Source organism: Myxine glutinosa, chromosome 9 (genome assembly GCF_964187855.1).
Source record: "Myxine glutinosa chromosome 9, kmMyxGlut1.1, whole genome shotgun sequence".
NCBI lineage: Eukaryota > Metazoa > Chordata > Myxini > Myxiniformes > Myxinidae > Myxine > Myxine glutinosa.
Window position 1 is genome coordinate 30,046,055 of NC_136269.1, and position 22,454 is coordinate 30,068,508.

Genomic DNA, 22,454 nt, shown 5'->3' on the forward strand with positions numbered 1-22,454 from the left:
GGTAAACCTCCCTCAATGTTCTTGTTTGAGCGCCTCCAGTGCCACACACTTTTTGGTAGGCTCTGCCCACTTTTTGTTAAGCTCCGTCCACTTTTTGGTAATCCACGCCCACTTTTTGTTAAGCCACGCCCACCTTTCTACTAAGCCCCGCCCACTTTTTGTTAAGCCACGCCCACTTTTTAATAGGCCCGCCCACTTTTTGTTAAGCCACGCCCACTTTTTGCTATGTCCCGCCCCCTTTGCTAAGCTCCGCCCACTTTTGCTAAGTCCCACCCACTTTATAAACTCTTCAGCATTGTATCATTTCCAGGTAAAACATTACATCATTTTCAGGGAATTTCCATCACATCATTTCCAGTTAAGACACGCCCAGGGAATTTCCACAGGAAATGACACACACCCAGCCCTTCTTATAAAAGGCACCGACCACACAGGCTTTTTCAAACACGCTTTCTGCTTCACTTGAGAATGGACTCCTATGCCGAAATGGAATGGGATAACTTTGCTATTCCTTGGAGTCCTACTACCTGTGTAGAACTCAACCTTCAGATTGATGAACTGGACTCGAAGCTCTTATCAATGGAGGTAAGTTTGTTTATTTATTTATTTATTTATTTAATTTTTTTTTTTTTTTTTTTTTTTTAGATGAGACTCATGTAAGAGTTAACAAAGTTTATTTTAATATTCATAGAGCTTGATTTATACAAATAAAAATATTGTATTAAATTAATACATTGTTATTTTCTTTCACAGGAAATTGTATCTGAGATACGAAATGAAAATTCTGCTTTTAACACAACTTGGGATGAAGTTATTTTTTTGTTTGAAGACATTTTGAACAACCAAGACCCCCAGAACGAGTTCTACCTTGATGACCCAGCCAAAGAGTTATACCTTGGAGATCCACAAAATCCTGAAAAAGAGTTTTACCATGATGATACTTGTTGTGAGTTATCAAAACAAAACCCACTGAACAAGTTCTACCTTGATGAGCCAGAATACAAGTCATACATTGGAGACCCACAAATTTCTGAAAATTGGGAAAGGGGAGTTCTCCCTGATGGTCCGCAGTTATACTATGTGAGACACATCATAGAAACCCTAAAAAATTGGGCAAGGAGAGTTCTCCCTGATGGTCCGCAGTTATACTATGTGAGACACATCATAGAAACCCTAAAAAATTGGGCAAGGAGAGTTCTCCCTGATGGTCCGCAGTTATACTATGTGAGACACATCATAGAAACCCTAAAAAATTGGGCAAGGAGAGTTCTCCCTGATGGTCCGCAGTTATACTATGTGAGACACATCATAGAAACCCTAAAAAATTGGGCAAGGAGAGTTCTCCCTGATGGTCCGCAGTTATACTATGTGAGACACATCATAGAAACCCTAAAAAATTGGGCAAGGAGAGTTCTCCCTGATGGTCCGCAGTTATACTATGTGAGACACATCATAGAAACCCTAAAAAATTGGGAAAGGGAAGTTTTCCCTGATGGTCCGCAGTTATACTATGTGAGACTTATCACGGAAACCCCCAATATTTCTGAAAATTGTGGTTTTACCTTGGGGACTTGGAAAGATGGTTATATTTTTGGAGACTCGGAATGGGGGTTTTGTTTTGATGACTCGGAATGTGATACCTATCTTGGAGGCTCAACAGGAATGTGGTTATACCTTGGGAACTTGGAAAGTTGGTTTTATTTTGGAGACTCTACCTGTGGGGTTCCTCTTGGAGACTCTTTGGATTCTAAAGCAATGAACAATGTTCTTTATTTAATGACGCTTGATTTAAGCAATATCAAGAAAGTTCGAGGAAGAAAATGCTGGAAAATTCTTTCTTCCCATTTCTACTTCTTCAAACTTAAAAGCCTTGAAAGACAGAATTGGAGGAAGAGGAAAAAAAAAAAAGAAATACGTATTTAAAAAAGAAGAAAAGAAAGATTATGTTAGGGTTTGGGTGGGATTTTGAATGTGAGGGTTAGGGATGGGGTTGGGTTAGGGTTGGGATTTTGAATGTGAGGGTTAGGGTTGGGGTTGGGTTAGGGATGGGGTTGGGTTAGGGATGGGGTTGGGTTAGGGATGGGTTGGGATTTTGAATGTGAGGGTTAGGGTTGGGGTTGGGTTAGGGATGGGATTGGGTTAGGGTTGGGATTTTGAATGTGAGGGTTAGGGATGGGTTGGGTTAGGGATGGGGTTGGGTTAGGGATGGGGTTGGGTTAGGGTTGGGGTTGGGTTAGGGATGGGGTTGGGTTAGGGATGGGGTTGGGTTAGGGATGGGGTTGGGTTAGGGATGGGGTTGGGTTAGGGATGGGGTTGGGTTAGGGATGGGTTTGGGTTAGGGATGGGGTTGGGTTAGGGCTTGGGTTGGGTTAGGGTTTGTATATTATTATGACTCACTCGCACATACACACACACACAAAAGTTAAGCCCCAACTAAAAAGTTGTGGGATTCTGTGTTTGGGGTTCACAGATTTAAAAACGTATCCCCATTATACACACACAAAAGTTAAGCCCCAACTAAAAAGTTGTGGGATTCTGTGTTTGGGGTTCACAGATTTAAAAACGTATCCCCATTATACACACACAAAAGTTAAGCCCCAACTAAAAAGTTGTGGGATTCTGTGTTTGGGGTTCACAGATTTAAAAACGTATCCCCATTATACACACACAAAAGTTAAGCCCCAACTAAAAAGTTGTGGGATTCTGTGTTTGGGGTTCACAGATTTAAAAACGTATCCCCATTATACACACACAAAAGTTAAGCCCCAACTAAAAAGTTGTGGGATTCTGTGTTTGGGGTTCACAGATTTAAAAACGTATCCCCATTACATTTTATTTATTTATTTATTATTTTCAAGGGTATTAGCTGCTTACTTGTGTTTTTTGTAATTCTTGTGAGTAAAATGAACCCAAGATTTCTTCTCCATTTAAATCATATAATTTGTAGGTCCAAGGGACTGTATCCATTACATCAATGATTTTAAATAATTCACGAGTCCATTTTTGTGTATAACCTTTCTCAAAATGACTTTTCCATTTGTATATTCTTACAATATCACCAACTTTAAACTTGGGCTTTCTCAAATTAATCTCCTTTTCATATTCTAATTTTGTAAATGTTTCTGATGGTTTTGATTGTGTTGATGAATGAACTGTATTATTGTAATTATCTACAATATCCTGAATTAAATACACCCATTTTTGAGAACCGAGTTGTGTGAATTTTTTATATAATTTCTCTTTTAAAGTACGATTAAAACGCTCAATAACAACTGCCTTTCCTTCATTAAAGGTGCTGTATAATTTAATACCCTTCCCCTTAAGAAATTTCATGAATATTTTGTTATAGAACTCTGTTCCCTCATCAGTCCATAACTTCTTTGGTTTCCTTTTATCCCGATCAAATATTAGCTTAAAGGCTAACATTAAAGTATCACCCCTTTTATTTTTTAAAGGGACAACCCAGGCAAATCTACTCCTCAAATCAATAACGGTTAAAGCATACCTGTATCCCCTGTCATTATTCAATTCAATTAAATCAGCGGACCATATGTGGTCAGTGTATTTAGAATAAACCTTCCTTCGTTTAAACTTTGTGATTATAGGTTTGTGTAATTCTTCAGCCAAAAGCTCCTCAGTCTTGATGGCATCATTAGAGCCTAATAGTTTTTTGAGGAATAACCAAGACCAAGTTTCAATTTAGCATTTATCAAATTTCTCACAATAAACCTATCAACTTTCTCTCTCAACGTTGGATTTTGTATCAAAGACAAATTATACAACATTTCGCTGTCGGCTTTATGTTTTTCAGTCAACGTAGTGGTTTTCCCATAAGCAATATCATGCTTCATACACACTTCGTCAACCCTATTTGTAGGTTTAGACCAAGGTTTAGGATTGTCAGCCTCATCTAATCTTTTATCCAAGTTTGTTCCTGGACCACAGAAAGAATACCCTGGAAGGTGTAATTCCCCTGGAATTCCAGTTGTTGTAAATTTACTTCCTGACAGAAACTTTTGTATGTCTCCTCCTCTTTTAGGAGAGATGAATTGGCACTTTTTAGAGCCACATACTTGACATATTCCTTTTTGATAAACTCTATTATTTTTAGCTTTAACATAAGAGATATTTTTAGATTTAGTTTTCTTTTTACATTTGAGACAATAACTCATATTTATTTATCAGAAAAATTCCGACAGAGTATCAAAACCTTTTTGGTTTTCAACATATACATTTCAATCTTTATTTTTAAAACATAAAGAATCCTAAGGAATGCCTTCACTCTCTCCTCCATTTATTTACAAATAAAAACTAACTAAAGTCAATGACACCAACATCATCAATCACATAATCTTTTCCTTCTTCTTCTTCTTCTTCTTCACCACTTTCTCGTTTAAATCTCCTCCCTGAAATTGAAGACATTGACGTTCTTATTTTTGAAACCATTATCTTCATAAGAGTTGTTAATTCTTTAATTTCCTCTTCGGTGCGTTGAGATTGATTTATTTGCTTTAATACACTCAATCTTTTATGAATCTCAGTGATTTCCATCTTTTTATATTTTTCCTCCCTCTCTCTTTGCTCCCTCTCCTCCTCCTCCATTTTCTCCCTCTCCTCCTTCTCCTTTTTCTCCCTTTTCTCCCTTTCCTCCTTCTCCCTTTTCTCCCTTTCCTCCTTCTCCTTTTTCTCCCTCTCCTCCTTCTCCTCCTTTTTCTCCCTCTCCTCCTTCTCCTCCCTCTCCCTTTCCTCCTTCTCCTTTTTCTCTCTTTCCTCCTTCTCTTCTTCAACTCCTTCCTCATCCCTTGCTACCCTTGAGTTTGAACCCCAAAGAATATTATACATATACTCATCTGGATTTTGAGATATTCTTGTATCTATAATTATTTTTCTCATAATAGGATACCAATAAGATTTGTTGACGATTTCTAAAAGAGTTTTATATTTCATAACTTTGAGAAGTTCATTTTTATTTAATATTTTAAACAAGTCTCTATTTGTGGGTTTAACAATATCAGTATAAGGCCAGTTTTTTATGACAAAATTCCCATGTATATGCTCCAAATCATAAGGTATGTAATACCGAGCACCCTTTTCTTGTAGGTATCCTTGAATACAAAAATTATAATTCTCTTGTAGTCTTCTTCCTGCCATTTATGTATCAGAAATATATGTGAGATTAATATTATGACAGGTAATACCACCCCATCTTCCCACTACCAAATCGGTTTGTATTCCTCGGCTTTCTATCCTTATCTCATTACCTTCCTTCTTTGTCATGCGAACCATCGCTATACTATCATATATTTTTATTTTCTTAAAATCACGTATTTGTTGTTTACTAATTGTACTTCCACATAAATCCTTATCTTCACCAAGTGGATAATATTCTTCTTTACGAGACTGATTTAAATCATGTAGGTCTTCTATGTTTATTGAAAAAGACCAATTATACCCTAAATCAGGCATATCATACCCCCATTTATTAATTCGCATATTAACTAAATGTCCTTCTTTATAAAATTTAATTGTAAGCAGGTAGTTAAATTCAATGAGGAAAGGTGTATGGTCAGTATAACCAGGTGTTGTGGTTGTAAATTTTACTTGTTTCACAAAACGTGCTGTTTTCTTTAAAGATATATATTGTGATAAATCACTGAATCTAATCAAGTCATTCGCATCTGTAGGGTTTGGATAATTGATTAATTTATAAGTATTCTTCATATTAATATTTTTACTTACACTATATTTTTGTCGTTCAGCCTGTGCCTTTGTATAATAATTTGATAAATCAATATCCTGAGAGGATTTTCCAAAGATAGAACCATCTTTTCCAACATAGGTCATTTATATTAGATAAAAAATGATATCATAAAAATTTTCATTATTGTTGAGTTGAAATAATACATATAAACATAATTGGCCACAACATTTAGAATTAATTTCTTGAACTTGGAATGTTTGATAAACACCATTCTGTAAGAATTGTATTACTTCAACAGGTGGTGGCATACCATAACTATCAAAATAATATTTATCCTGACTATTATGAATACAAACCCAATGAGAACCATTCTGTGTGTCTAAATTCATAATAATATTCTTTGTATTCTTATTTATATGTGTTAATTCATCTCTCATACAAATAACCACATTATCAATTTTTAGTGTTTTACAATACTTAGCTAGTTCTATATTTGACGTTGTATTCTTTCCAAATTGTTTAAACCATTTATCCATTTATTTATGAGAAAGATACAATCCATTACCCCGTTTAGTTAGTTTAACACCCGCTTGAGCGATAGAGGAAAGCATATCTCCAACCAACAATCTAGCTTTATCAGGTAGACTTTCAAGTTTTTGAGCAAAATCTACAATTACACCACTTCCACTAATTTGTTTCTCCAACTCCTTGTTATGTCTTTCCAATTCTTTTTGAGCTTTTAGTTGTGCCTTCCTTTCGTTAGCAGTTTTTACCGCTGCTGAAATACCACCAGTCAATGCTCCCGCCGCACTTAAACCAGCAAATAAAGGAATTAGAAACGGGAGAAATCCTCCTCTTGACTCGTCTATTGAATATTTCTTTAACATAGGTTTCGTCATTTTAATTTTAAGTGATCCAACATCATTTAGTGTTTTTACTTGTGTGTGTGTGAGTAAAACATCAATTCTTACAGCTCCTTTTCTTTGAATTGTATTAACATTAATAATACAAGGCTTTTGATTTTGAATACAAGATGTTAATTTATTAAGATTGATTTGATTAACATATACCCCAACCATTTATTTATGAGAAAAAACCTATGTGATATTAATCATAACACCATTATCTGTATTAATCTGTAATTCTGTTTCCTCCAAAAGCAAACAATATGCATTAACCTCTTCACTCTCCCCTCTTTCAATGTATAGAGAAGTATCCACTCGATTAGACTTTATAGTTTCCTTTTGAGAACTCAGGTCAATTGCGTAGATTGTATAAAGTTTTTGAAACGCAACCATATCCAAAATAGGATCATTATTACCATTACTTTCACACACCTTTTGGTAGGACTTGTAGGCTTCCGCATAATCATTTTTTTCCCAATCAATTTCCAATCTATCTCGCGGATAAAATGTGCCATCAAGAGAAACCCGAAGTTGTTTCACCTTTGCATTATCACTCAGGGCATTATTCTTATTAGTACCGTCCTCTCCATCTGGTTTTTTAAAAATGAGCCAGAGGTATCGTGGCTTTCCTTGAAGAACACCTAAATTCCAAGTGTAGGTAGTGTGTTCCAGTTTAACGTGTTGACATCTTCTTTTAAGGTATGATACATTTAGCGGTTTCTTTGAGTTAAGTCTTCTATTTAACATCTCTTCCGTTTTAAGATTAGGAGTATATTCACTGATATACCAACACAAATCATTAATAACAAATTTATTATTTTCTCCAAAAGCATTTTCATCCCCAAAAAGCAATCTATTTACATTATCATTCCTTTGTAGTTGAAATCTAATTTTAAGCCCATACAAAACTTTATCATAATCACAAAATCCAAATATACCTTTCAGAGGTACTGCTACGGTAAAACTATTCTCAGCTTTTGCGTCATCATTATACATTGACTTCCTTTGACTATAACCAGGGTCTGCGTTTGTACCCGTTGACATATCAGGAATAAAACCCTCAACAGCTCCCTTACCCATTCTATCACTAAACGAATATAGTGTAAATTTCATCATTTCAGATGTAGCAGAGACATAATCAACCGCTTCAACCTCTTGTGTTCCAATATACAGGCGGACACTGTCAAACATTTTCCAGAAGAAATCATTTACGAGTGTAGCATTAGTATTATTCGCAGCCTTAGTGAATTTAAATTTACACAGCAAGAAACTATCAGCTATATTCAAGTAAGTTTGTTGATTATTTATTTCAAAACTTTTTGTTCCGTTTGAATTCCAGTCTGTTCCTGTTATAGCATTTACCTTAAAATAGTCTTCCTTTTTAGTGGAGTTTGAAATGATAATCGTATCATCCAAATCATAGATACTATCAATCGCTTCCATACTTGTATTTATATAGCATTAAAATTGTTGAAACCCTGACCCAAGTATTTTAATGATTTTTTGTCGTTCTTGTGAAGATAGTTGAGTTTTACCTTTTTTTATTTCTTTGATTGCTTGTAATTTATGAGACTCCTTTTGAGCATCTTTTATACTCTTTATAGCACCCGCAACGGAGCCCACGGCAGAAGCAGTTGAACCAATTAGGTCTTTATGTTTAAGGATGGTTGAACCAATACCCATTAGAGTATCAATTATCCCATCTCCTTTATTTCGAAATTGATGACCTACACCTCGTTGTCTCTTAGGTTTATAGTATCCTCTACCCACATACCTTGTATAGTCTGGTGAAAGGAACATGCCCTCCCCTGTAATTATTTTATATTTTCCCAACTCGTGTTTTCTCACAATAACCATTATTTATTTATTGAAAAACTTCACGTAGGTGAATTCTGATGGATATAATTTCATCATTAAAGGATATCATACGATTATCTTGGTCGGTTATCCTAAAATTTACTCTGTATATGGTTTTTCCTGACACAGGTAAATAGACAAGATTTTTTGGTTCCATATTAAATTTATAACCAATCGGGGTTGAGTATGCACTGAATGAAAATATTGTATTTGTTCTTATTCCATCGTTATAAGCACCATCAATCAAATCACAATGAATTAATACTGAATTTATACCGGAGGATATTTGGATAACATTATCACTGTAAAACGTCCCGTTATTTTCAATCTTTTTTGAAGAGAAACCCAATAGCTCTCTAAACGAATTTTCAATCGTGAAATCAACTTTATAATTATTTTTAAGTTTAATAGTTGATTTTGAAGTGTGTTTTTGAATATCTATTACAATATTTTTTGGTTCATCACCTTTTTCTTTCATAAGGCGAGAGACTTCTGAAGATATTTGAGAAATCTCGTAAGCTCCAGGTGAAACGGTTATAGTTTTATATCCACTTCCTGGATTATAACTAAACTTGTTGTTTTTCTCTGTGATATTAAAAAGGGTATTGTAAGTTTCCATTGACAACAAAGATGCCTCATATGAGGTAAGGGGGTCAAGTTGTAGTGGGTAAGGGAATGAAGCTGTGTAATCGCTCGTTGTGAAATTAAAACTAAGAATTGTGCTTCTCATCTTATTTAATATCTAATAAAATATCTTTGTATTGACATTTATTAATTATTTTCATGTTCATCAACTGATCTAAAATGGCTGAGGATTCATTAAAACAATTGTTGTTTCCAGCCTTCTTACTACCTAACAACAATAATAGCCTATTAACTAATTGTGATGGGTCATTTGGAAGAAAACTAACACCCGAACCAAGCTTACTTAAAGCATCAATAATATGTTTCTCCTTCTCATTCTTCTTACTTTTACCAGCAACAGAAACTCCATAATCAAGTGTATTTAACAACTCAATATATACCCTATCTTCCTCTCTTTCCATATCAAGTGGTTCCTCAAAATATTTTGAACCGCTGAATCCGGGGTTTGTTAGAAGAAACATTAATCTTGGAGTTAATTTAACATTTGGTTGAGTAGAACTCAAGAACATCAATTCATCATTAAATATCAATACCTTTTCTTCCACAAGATGAAACACTGCTGGTTCTTCTGTTGGAATGAGACCTGCTCTGGTTTTTGAACTCGCCGAATATTCATTGTTTTGAAGAGCTTCCACAACATAATTAGGGGGTTGATTTACCTCCTCAAGTTTCCGAAATAATCCCTCGTCATCATATTCTAATTCACCAAGTTCTTGTTTTGTTATCTGACTAAAATCTTTGAGCATTTGAAGTTTTTTCGGAGTAAATTCTACCGTGGGAACTGTAGGGTGTTGAGTTTTCAAAAGTGGTTTAAAGAATTTCTCTTGTTTTCTTTCAAAGGCTTCTTCACCAGTTAGTTTCTGTCTCCGTTTCTTCTTTATCTCTTCCTGTTGTTTAACAACTTTTGAAACTAATTGTTGATGTTCCTTAAACTTTCTTTCTCTTTCTTCAGTATTCATTTTCTGTATTTATTTATTGAAAAATATCATTTAGTATCTCATCTTGTTTCACAACAATATATTTATATTTTCCAATCGTGTGTTTCATATAATTTTCAAATTCTTTTTTACTACATAACGTAGAGCAATTATCTCTCCAAAAATTATTTACATCTATTGAATTTAACTTAAATAAAATAAAAGTATTGGCATTGTTTCTTATTGAGCGTCGAGGGAGTTGAAAATATGATTGACTAAGATATATACAATTACAAGAAGAATGTCTCCCTCTTGTATAGTAGCTATCCATTACTGTTTGGTTTCTCTCATTAACACAATCATCAAAGATGACAAGGTTCTTTTTTGATTTATCTAAATCTTGAGGTGAAGGTATATCATCCGTATTATCACTGAGAATACAAGTTATGGGTTTCGATTTTGAATTCTGTGTATCACAAAATAATTGTATTATATCATCAATATTATAATCATTTAGTTTGTTTTGAAGTTTAAATAAACCGATAATGTCTTCCTTTTTAAGACCCGCATTAAAACCCTGTGAGAGTAGTTGATACTCGGGTTGAAAACTTGACTTTGTAAAAATTATTAAATTATCATAATCTAAAAAATTAGAACCAAGGAGCATCTTTAAAAGTAAACAGGTTTTTCCACATCCGCTTGAACCAACTATTAGACATCTCAATGAATTTGGAATGTTTTTATGGTTATTAAATTTTATCTTATTTTCCCAAACGGGTAAAAAATCATTCATTTATATATTTGGAAAACAAGTTATCCAACTTTTTTTGAGCTATTTGAGAAACTCTATATTTTATCCTGAGTTCGGGTTTAATTTCAAAATAATCCATTATTTTATTTATATAGTATCTTGTATTAACATTTCCATTAAAATTATTTTGAATAATAAATATCATTAAACCCTTATACATTTCCTCAATACAATTAGTCTCTTCCCTTGAAAGAAATGGTGTATTATCATCACAATACTTAACATTCATCTCTCTTATTAATCTTGTAAAGTAATTCATTTTTGGTTCTAATTTAAAAGAGTTATATATTTTTTTATATTTCTTATTATCATTAATTAAAATTAAATCACAGAAAATACATTGTTTATATGAATCCTCATCATTAAGCCCCACTCTATCACAAGCCGGACAATTCTCTAATTTATCATATGGAGAGTCTGGAAATTCTAAATATCCTTCAGAACTTATCATATTTATGTGGTAAATTTTTACTTAAACTAAACGCAAGTTTATTCATTAATAAATACAATGTTTCAAAGCACAAAAGACAAATTTCAATCAATCTCTACTTCGGTGGAAGATATAGAAAAATATGTCAAAGATGTTAAATTGAACAAAGATAAATATGGAAATTTTTGGGTAAAACCAGTTATGGAAAATAACATGAGCCCCTCTATTTCATTTAAAGGAAGAGCTCTAACTATACCTGGAAAGACATCCATTAAAGTAAATCTAACAAAAGTTTCTCCTCTACTCCTGGCAATTTATTCAAAGCTTGAAAAAGTGATTGACCACGATACTTTGAAAAAGAATGATAAGACCATTAATAATTCTAGAGGAGACATTTGTATTTTCTTTAATAATCCAAAGGGTGTAGATCTAAGTAAAATGAATGATGTTAATATTTCTGGTGAAATGTCATTTCGTTCTATGATAGTTAGAGATTATTTAAAGATAACTTTTGATATAAAAATTGTAGAGATTGAATCTGTTAATGAAAGAAAGTATATAGATATTGATGGGAATATTTTTCTTGCTAATTAAATATGAGTCAATACAGCAGTGAAGATTTTACTATTTCATTGAACTCAGACGATAGTGATGATAGTATTTCATTGAACTTGGACGATGGTGATGATAGTATTTCATTGAACACAGATGATAGTTATGATACTAATAGTTTGTGCTCAAATGATAGTTATGAGAGTAGCTTTATTGATGACTCTGAGTATGATTCTGAGTATTCATGTGATAGTTATGACTTAGATGATTCTGAGTGAAAAAGTGTTTTAGTTTAAGCACAGCGATATATATAAAACGGAGCTGTAAAGCTCAAAAGTGTTTTATTTTAAGCACAGTGATATATATAAAACACCACGTTTTCTCACGCTATAAATATGGTTTATTGTGATACTTGCGAGAAGGAAGTAAAATATTATAAACAACATATTCTCACCGCAAAACATACATACAACATTTTAAACAAACTTTCCCCTCTTCCACCTGAAACAAAACACTGTTCTACATGTAATAAAAATATCCTCAAGAAAGGCTTCAAAATACATCTTAAAACAAATCTACATTTATCAAATTTTATCACAACTAAAAACTCTGATGGAGCATTCAAAGGACATATTAAAATAAGAGTCTTTAACTTCAAACCTCCTGAACCAGAGTCTATAGTTGATGCTGTAGAAATAGTTAAACCTGCTGTTCAAACGTTGATTGAAAAAACACTAAAGGAAATGAAACCACTTAAATTTTATATGGGAGTAAAATTAGAAATGACAAAGGATGAAGGAGTTATAGATGCACCATACATGAGAACTGAGCCACACTTTATATCTTCATATCAAGATTTTAAAACATCAGGAGTCTATGATGAACTTATTAAACAAGAGCAAGATGTGGATAATTCAATCGTAGGAAGTGGATTCAATATAGGAAAAATTATTTACATAGACATTCATATTCTTAAATCAGATCCTCTAAAAGCTTCTTCTTACATTGATTTACCCAGTGTTATCAAAAATAGAAAAGCAGTTATCAATATCAAAAATAAAGACAATAAATGTTTTCTCTGGTCTATTTTAGCACACTTACATCCTCCACATTTTCATGATGAAAGAGTATCTCATTATAAAAAATATGAGAATACATTAAATACGAAAGATCTAAAGTTTCCGATGACTTTAAATGATATTCCTAAATTTGAAAAGATGAATAATTTATCAGTTAATGTTTATGGTCTAACAGAAACAAACAACATTCAGGTTTTAAAGCTTTCTGACAATTGTAAACAAACTCATATTAATCTTCTATATTTTAATTCAGACGAAAATTCACATTATACATACATCAAAGATATTGCTAAATTAATAAAACCACAAGTCTGTAAGAGAACAAATAAAATATATATTTGTTTGCGTTGTCTTAACTTCTTCAATTCACAAGAAAGATTAGATAAACATTCAAATTATTGTGGCGAACATAAATCAACGGTAATCAATATGCCTAAAGAAGGCTCAAAGATCACATTCAAAGATGAAAATAAAAAGATCAAACATCCATTTGTTATATATGCTGATTTTGAAAGTATTTTAGAAAAAATTGATACTGCTTCTCAAGATCCAAAAGAATCATACACAAATAAATATCAAAAACATACTCCTTGTGGTTTTTGTTATTATATCAAATCATCCGTTGGTGATAAATATAACAAGTTAGAGATGTATAGAGGCTCAAATACCCCAGAGGAGTTTGTGAAACGACTAGAAAAAGACTGTGTTCGATTAACCAAGATAATGAGAGAAACCAATAAACCAATGTCCTTAACAAGTAAAGAAAAAAGGGAATTTATAAAAAACAATGTCTGTCATATTTGTGAGGAGAAAATTGGTAAAGGTCTAAAGGTTAGAGACCATTGTCATCTCACTGGTAAATATAGAGGTCCGGCTCATCAAAGTTGTAATATTAATTATCAACTCCCCTCTTTCATTCCTGTCTTTCTTCATAACAACGCTCATTATGATACACATCTATTTATCAAGGAACTCTCAAAGACTTCTGGAAGTATCTCAGCAATTCCAAACACGGATCAGAAATACATTTCATTCACAAAAACAATTCACACATCTCCTATTACTCATATCAGATTTCTTGATACATTTAAATTCATGGCAAGTCCATTGGTTAACTTGGTTCAAAATCTAAAAGAGTTTCCATGTCTTTCAGAGTATTTTTTAGATAAAGATTTTCTAACACAAAAGGGAATTTACCCCTATGACTATATGGACTCATTTGAGAGATTCAATGAAACACAACTTCCTTCAAAAGAAAATTTCTATAACAAATTAAATAATAGTCATATATCTGATAAAGATTATGTACACGCACAAAATGTTTGGGAAAAATATAACATCAAGAATCTTGGCGAGTATCACGATTTGTATCTCAAAACTGATGTGCTTTTATTGGCCGATGTATTTGAAGCCTTTAGATCTGTTTGTCGCACTGGATATGGATTGGATCCTGCTCACTACTACACAGCACCTGGATTGGCCTGGAGTGCGATGTTGAAAATGACAAAACAAGATTTGGATTTGATAACCGATGTTGATATGCTTTTGATGATTGAAAAGGCAAAAAGAGGTGGAATTTCACAAGTCTGCTCGAGTAGATACGCAAAAGCAAATAACAAATATCTTCCAAATTATGATCCAACGAAAGAGAGTTCTTACTTGATGTACTATGACGCGAACAACCTGTATGGCTGGGCAATGTCTCAGGCTCTTCCTTATGGAAAACTTAGATGGGTAAAGGAAAAAGACTACAAAAACGTTTTACAAGATGTATGTATCTCTACACAAAAAGAATTGGATGAAGAAAAAGTTGGTTATTATTTTGAAATTGATTTAAAATATCCAGAGGAACTCCATAACCTACACAAAGATCTCCCATTTGCTTGTGAGAAAGCAAGTCCAAAGAAAGAATGGTTGAGTGATTATCAACGATCGTTTGATATAGGTGAATCAACAGAAAAATTACTTACTACATTATATAACAAGAAAAATTATGTTCTACACCAAAGAAATTTGCGACAATATTTATCAAAAGGTCTAAGAGTAGAGAAGATCCATAGGGTTCTAAAGTTCAATCAAAGTCATTGGTTAAAGGGGTACATTGATTTTAATACACAAAGAAGAACAGAGTCAAAAACAGATTTTGAGAAAGACTTTTATAAATTGATGAATAATGCGGTCTTTGGTAAGACTATGGAGAATGTGAGGAAAAGACAAAATATCAGACTATCAACATCTTGGGAACAAGCATCAAAATTAATTAATAGACCGAGTTTTACTCGAGCTGAGGTCTTTACTGAGAACTTTTGTGCGATCCATTTGATTAAAGAGAGTATTGAAATGAACAAACCTATTTATATTGGAACAACAATTCTTGATTTATCAAAGTCATTAATGTATGATTACTTTTATAATAACTTGAGGAAGAAATATCAAAATGATGTTAATCTACTTTATATGGATACAGATAGTTTTATTTTGAAAATTAATACCAACGATGTTTATTCAGACATGAAAAGAGACATTAATATCTATGACACGAGTAATTACAGTCCAGAGAGTGAGTTGTTCTCTTCTAAAAATAAAAAGGTGATTGGAAAGTTCAAGGATGAATTAGGAGGAAATGTTATGAGTGAATTTGTGGGATTGAGGTCAAAGGCTTATGCTTATAAATACATTGTGAATAACGTTGAAAAGACTGATAAGAAGTTAAAAGGTGTAAAGAAAAATGTTATTAAAGAAACAATAAACTTTAAGGATTATTATAACTGTTTAACAACAAAGAAAGAAGAGTTTAGAAAGATTAATGGAATAAGAAGTTATAAACATCAATTATATTCAGAAGAGATAAATAAGAAAGCATTGGGGGCTTTTGATGATAAGAGGTTTATTTTAGAAAATGGAATTGATAGTCTCCCTTATGGTTATATAAGTATATAAGTGATAAGATATATATATAAGTGATAAGATATATATAAGTGATAAGATATACATAAGTGATAAGATATATATAAGTGATAAGATATATATAAGTGATAAGTTAAAAAGGGGGGGGGGGGGTTGGGGATTTTAACGGGCTACCGCCGCCTTTTTTACTATTATATAAATGATAGAACCAAGTATCAACCAGACTAAAGAGTGGAGGTGTAATCAACCTTGGTATATAAATGGAAAACATAATGAATGTGAAAAATATCAAATAGGTATAATTGAAAAGGCAACTGGTAAAAAAGTTCACAAAACAAATAAGAGAATTAATTTAAATACCGGTGAATTGGGTAAAAAAGATGGAAATATTTTTGAGTGGACGGAAAACTTTGATGGTTGTCAGGAAAATATATACTTTAATTTAAAAATGGTATGTGGCACTGGAGGCGCTCAAGCAAGAACATTGAGGGAGGTTTACCATTTTATCTTAGCTCAGTTAAAATATCTTAATAAAGAACCAAACTCAAACATATTTTTTGTTAATATATTAGATGGTGAAGAGAGTTGTAGGAGAATTAAATTATTTCCCACGCATAAACAAATATTTGTAGGGTCGTTGTTTGAGTGGGTTATATTCACCAGATGATATTAAGAGTAAAAGGTTAAAAGGTCCATGAGGTCAGAAGGATCACAGGTGTTTAAGTGGTCTAATGAATAAGGATAACATGTCAAAAGGTTAGAAGGTTCGTAAAGAACAGGGTGAGAGAAATATAGGTGTTTAGGGGCAATGAGGGAGGGAAAGAATTAATATGGAAGTGAATGGGTCAATGTTTGAGTGGGTCAAAGATTAATCTGCCAGATGATATGTAGAAGAAGGATGATAGGTCTATAAGAGAAAACAAATATTTGTAGTGTTTGAGTGGTCTAATGAACAACATTAAGGATAGGTACTACAGACAAAAGGTTCATAAAGATGAGGGTGGGAGAAATAGAGGTGTTTATGATTTTTGAAAAAGACAAGGGGGTAAATGACATTAGATAGGGATTTCCCATGTTAAACGGAGGTGTCCCAGAAGCAACATTATTACACTACTACCAGTTGAGTTCAGGTTCCCTGGAACCTCTAGTTTGTGGATGGTGCCCCTTCCCGGGCGAGCTGGCTCATATAGGTCATGAATGTAATGATTTTCTCGTGCCTCATTCATTGCAATGAGCCTGGTGTTGGCTTAGCGGTTAGGGTGCCGGCTTGGGATCCTAGGATCCTGGGTTCGAATCCCGGTCGATCGCTGAATCAACACCAGGGGGGTTGACTCAGCCTGTCATCCTTCCGAGGTCGGCAAATTGAGTACCAGTCCACTGGTAATTCCGTGTTTGTCAAAAGAGGCGACTAACAGGGTTGGCGGCAGGAAGGGCATCCGGCCATAAAACATTGCTTCAAAAAGGGGACCACGGTGCCAGAAAAAGGCCAAGCCCTGCTTTGCGGGGAAAAATGGCCTCCAAAGGTGGTCTCTCATTCATTGCAATACGAGCAATTCTGGACATGCTGATGCTCCTCTCTCAGCAATCGTTAGAGGCCGTAAATCTCACAAACGACGTCGGAAACATCTCGATGGGCATATATCAGGCATTCGACAGCCTGGCAATCCTGCTCTGCTTGCCAAGCTCGTTACCTGTGGCATTCAAGGCTGCCTGCATACCTGGCGTTCTGGCCTCCTCCACTCGCACAGTCAATCTCGCTATCAAAGGAACCCTCTCCTCTATTCTCCGGCCAGTCGAGGCTGAAGTGCCCCCAGGGCAGTGTCTCGGAGCCAGTCTTGTTTCTCATCTTCATAAACAACCTCTCCAATGCTCTGTAAACCATCTCTTCCTCTCTGCAGATGACTAAAATGATCACAGAACCTGATTCTGCTGCAGAATATTGGCTGCATCATTCTCTGTTGATCCCAAATGGATTCGTCTAATAAATGGAAGATGTCTTTCAATCCTGGCAATGGAAAAATCTATCGAACCTGAAGCTCTCAAAATTATTAGTTGGAAACTCCCACAACAAGGCCAAAGTGCAAGGCTTGTTGCTCTCACATTGTAGACAGGTTGGTGGCCTCGCTGTTTTTTATTTATTTTTTATCACATCTCCTCTGATATTGCTTCCTCTGCTCGTTCAACCCTTGAAAACCAGTTCCTACAGGATGCATGTATTCTTCCAGTAATGATATGGTGAAAATCCAGGCTTACAGCCCACCATCACTCTTCTGGTCCTCTTTTATCACGTTTGTGGAACCTGCTTTTTGAGGCTGTTCAATCCCACTCTTCCTGCTAGGACTTCAATACAGTTGTTCACCACCATCTCAGGTCATTCCCCATCCAAAACCATGATCTTTTCTACCTCCAGTAACCGCCAAGCCCACCTCCTTCGAAATTTCCATTTTTACTTCCTGAGAGTTTTCTTTATCCATCTTGTCCACCCGTTACATTCACCCCTACTTCCTCATTCCTCTCCCCATCCATTATTTGGAATCTCCCGCGATGAAGCTAACTCCGAGGGCCTTTCACTCACTCACCGCAGGCAGGTTGGTGGTCTTTCCGTCTTCTACCGACTCCTCTCCGGCCTTGCTCCCCCAGCTCTCTCTGGGCTCTGTCCCCCAAATATTCCTCCCGGTCGCACAAGATCTGCCTGCAACCCTCTTATGGTTAAACTGCCAAAATATAGGCTCTCTGCTCACCTTCACTCCTTCATTCCTCTTTTCTCCCTCCTCTGGAACAAACTCCCCCACTCCCTTCAATCCCACTCCTCCCTCCAGGTCTTTAAAACAGCTGTTCACCACCATCTCTTATCTTCTCCAATCCAAAACCTTGATCTTTTCTACCCCCGCTAATTCACCCCAGATACACTTTTTCGAAATTCCAACTTCTTTCCTGGAAGTCCTTGCAGTGTCCATATGTTTTATACCTTTCGCACCTCCCCCCAAGCCCTCTCCCTCCCACAGTTCTCTCGATGTCCCTGCTCTCAAATGTTGTATTTGTGTCCTTCCCCCTCTCTCCCCATCTTGTCTACCGCTCCCCTTATTTTGTTTTATGTGTCGATTTGACTTTTTGTGTGATGAATGTTAGCTCTTTCACGAGCCTCGATCTTGTATACGAAAAAAACCAAAAACCAATATTGTCCAAGTCTCCCTCTCTTTTATTCATCAACCCTGCTGTTAGTGTTTCTTCTCTCTTTCTACTGTTCCTTTCGTTCTCTTGTCTCCTGATCTGTTCAAAGTTCTCCCTTGACATTGTGTACAAAAAGGAAGAAGAAGAAGAAAGAGAAATTTCAGGGTACCAGAAAACCTGCACTAAGTCCGGCAACGTGCATCTGCCTGAAAGATCGCATGTTGCTCAGGTGCGATTAGCGTGGGGATCATTCAGGAGATTATTATTATTTTGTATGCAGCCTGTGGGTGCATCATTTCTGGGAGCACAGCTGTGCCGCCAATGCAGTGCCCCCTTTTTCCAGTAAGCTGGTATTAATTTGCCCACCACGGAAGGGTGACAGGCTGGGCCAACCCTCCTGGTGTTATCTAACGGAACAACATGGACTCAAACTCAAAACTCTAAGGTCTTAAGCCAGCCACCTTAACCGTCAAGCAACACCAGGCCTATCCAGAAGATCAGACCGTTTTATATTTCAGAATGAGCTTCCCATCCCTTCCCACCACCAATCTACTCTTCACTTCAATCGAACACCAAAGACACCAAACCTTGAGTGATGGTCTATTATGGTTCTATTTCTAAAAACCTGATTTATGGATCTATTTAATGGAATCTTTTTACAGTGTGCATACCTTTCGATCTGTTAGCCTGGTGTTGGCTTAGCGGTTAGGGTGCCGGCTTGGGATCCTCGGATCCTGGGTTTGTAATCCCGGTCGATTGCTGAATTAACGCCAGGGGGGGTTGACTCAGCCTGTCATCCTTCCGAGGTCGGCAACTTGAGTACCAGTTTCACTGGTAATTCTCTGTGTGTCGCAAGAGGCGACTAACGGGGTTGGCGGCAGGAAGGGCATCCGGCCATAAAACATTGTTCCAAAAAGGGGACCACAGTACCCGAAAAAGGCGAACCCCCGCTCTGCGCTCTGTGTGCTTCATACCTTTCGATCTGTTGGGGGTGTTGATGACATGTTGAGCAATGTTATTGTTGTGGGTTATGCCTCTGAATTGAGTTTGCATGTTGTTTTTGACAGTGCTCTCTTCCTGATGTCAAAGAGTAGTTTTCCACCACCAAAGTTGAAGGACAAGCAAAAATGGTAAGCAGTGGTATGTATGCATATAAAAAATAAAGAAATAGTTTCACTACATTCTTTGTCAACCAGATGAAATGCTTTGCATGGTTTGCGTTGGACTTTAGATAATATGAAGTTGAGGCTCATGGAAGAGCAAAACAACAGAGGATGTGTTATTTTCAACCCACAAATAAGGAAGAAGAGGACTTCTGGGCATCCAACTGGCATACAAACATGACCTGTAAGGAAAGGAGCGCTACGGTGGAGAAAATGGGAATACAAAGATCAACCTGTTGATCAGCAATCTATATACACGGAGCCATATGTGCGTCCATGTGTGTGAGTTCCACCCATTGGTTGGATAGTTCGCCTGACTCCGCCCAAAATGTATATGTACTTGTGTTACACTTTAGAACCCTTTAGAACCCTTTACAATTACTCTTTAGCATTACCATTTATAATTGCCCTTTAGAACCCTTTAGCACTTAACCGTTGGAGCCTTTTCTCTCAAGCAGCGCTTTTACTGCGGAGGTTACACAGGTTTGCTTGTATTTCGGACTGTTTTCTGTTAAAATTGTGAGAGTTTCTGTGAAGTCGGTGAGAGCATTAGAGGGGAGCAGAAAGCGTTACATATTAGGCTGTTTCAGCATGGGAATGCCCGTTAGCTTTTGGGAGCGGGAGGAGGGTGAGAGGTAAGATGAGACAGCTTTGGAAGGGGGAGGTTGAGGCTTTGTGGGTGGAGTTGGGAGAGCGAGGATGTGGCAAGTTTACTCCCAGTAAAGGTGTGTGTGTGTGTGTGTGTGTGTGTGTGTGTGTGTGTGTGTGTGTGTGTGTGCGCGCGTGCACGACTGTAGGGAGGTGACGCAATTACCCTATGGGTAATGTGTTTGTGCTTTTAAATATCAGTGCCTTGGCTTCCACAGCTTCCTGGAATTTCAGGGGTGGGAGGCATATATATATATGGAGAATAGAACAAGTTAATTGGCAAATTTAACTTTTACCATTTTGTTCTACATAAAAAGTTAAGCTTCACTAAACATTATCAAGGTTGTTCCCAAATTTGCAGATCAAGATTTGCAGATCATCTTTTTTTTTCTTTTTTTTTTGTATACTGAATCGAAGCTCGTGAAAGAGCTAACATTTATTTCACAAACAAATCAACCAAACAAACAAAATATACAAAAAGAGGGAGCGGAAGACAAGATGGGGAGAGAAGGGGAAGCACACAACCACAACATTTGAGAGCAGGGAGAAGTGTGGGAGGGAGAGGGCTTGGGGGCAGGAGGCGTGGGAAGGGGAGGGGGGTGGGGGGGGAGAGGTATAAAACACAAGGGGACCGAAATTAGCGGGGGTAGAAAAGATCAAGGTTTTGGATGGGGGATGATAAGAGATGGTGGTAAACAGCTGTTTTAAAGACCTGGAGGGTGGAGTGGGATTGAAGAGAGTGAGGGAGTTTGTTCCAGAGGCGGGAGAAAAGAGGAATGAAGGAGTGAAGGTGAGCAGAAAGTCTTGATTTTGGCAGTTTAACCATAAGAGGGTTGCAGGCAGATCTTGTGCGACCTGTAGGAATATTTGGGGGACAGAGCCCAGAGAGGGCTGGGGGGGGGCAAGGCCAGAGAGGAGTCGGTAGAAGACGGAAAGACCACCAACCTGCCTGCGGTGAGTGAGTGAAAGGCCCTTGGAGTTAGCTTCATCGCGGGAGATTCCAATGATTCTGAACGCTTTGGTTTCAACAGCGTGAAGACGGGCTAGGTGTGAGGCAGGAGCACCAGACCAGAGGGGAGAGCAGTATTCCATAGAGCTGCGGATGAAAGCCTTGTATGTGGTGAGGAGCTCAGGTGTGCCAAGGAAGGACTTCGCACGACGGAGGATGCCCAGTCGGCGACTGGCTTTGGAGGCCAGATTTGAAATGTGGTTTTCCCAGGAAAAATCATGGCAAATAGTGAGACCCAAAAGCTTGAGTGACAGAACTTCTTGGAGAGGATTATTCAGAAAGTGGATGGGAGGGTTTTCCAGTCGATCTTTTCGGAGAGACATCGTAAGAGTGTGAGATTTATCAGGATTGAAAGACATGTTCCATTTGTTTGCCCAGTCTGTGATTTTGTCCAGGTCTGCAGAGAGTGAGGAGGCTGCAGACTGCCGATCTGAGGGATGAGGAATGGAGCGACAGAGAGTAGAGTCGTCAGCAAAGAGATAGAGAGGATTTTCAAGAGAGTCAGAGAGATCATTGATGAAGACCAGAAAAAGCACAGGGCCCAGAACACTACCTTGGGGAACTCCAGCCTGAACAGGAAGAGGAGATGAGAGAAACCCATTCAGGGCCACACGTTGACTACGACCAGAGACGAAGTCCGCCAGCCATGCGTGGAGATT

At 36.5% G+C, this 22,454-nt stretch overlaps 1 protein-coding gene across 3 annotated transcripts in view; it reads left to right on the forward strand.

Moving 5' to 3' along the window:
- The window catches only part of LOC137435511 (mitogen-activated protein kinase kinase kinase kinase 5), a 208,854-nt gene that overhangs the window by 68,753 nt on the left and 117,647 nt on the right, over positions 1-22,454 (forward strand). For all 3 annotated transcript variants that reach the window (XM_068129366.2, XM_068129365.2, XM_068129367.2), the window contains exon 10: positions 20,043-20,105. In XM_068129366.2, coding sequence (XP_067985467.1) covers positions 20,043-20,105 — 63 coding nt within the window. The remainder of the gene's footprint in view (positions 1-20,042; positions 20,106-22,454) is intronic.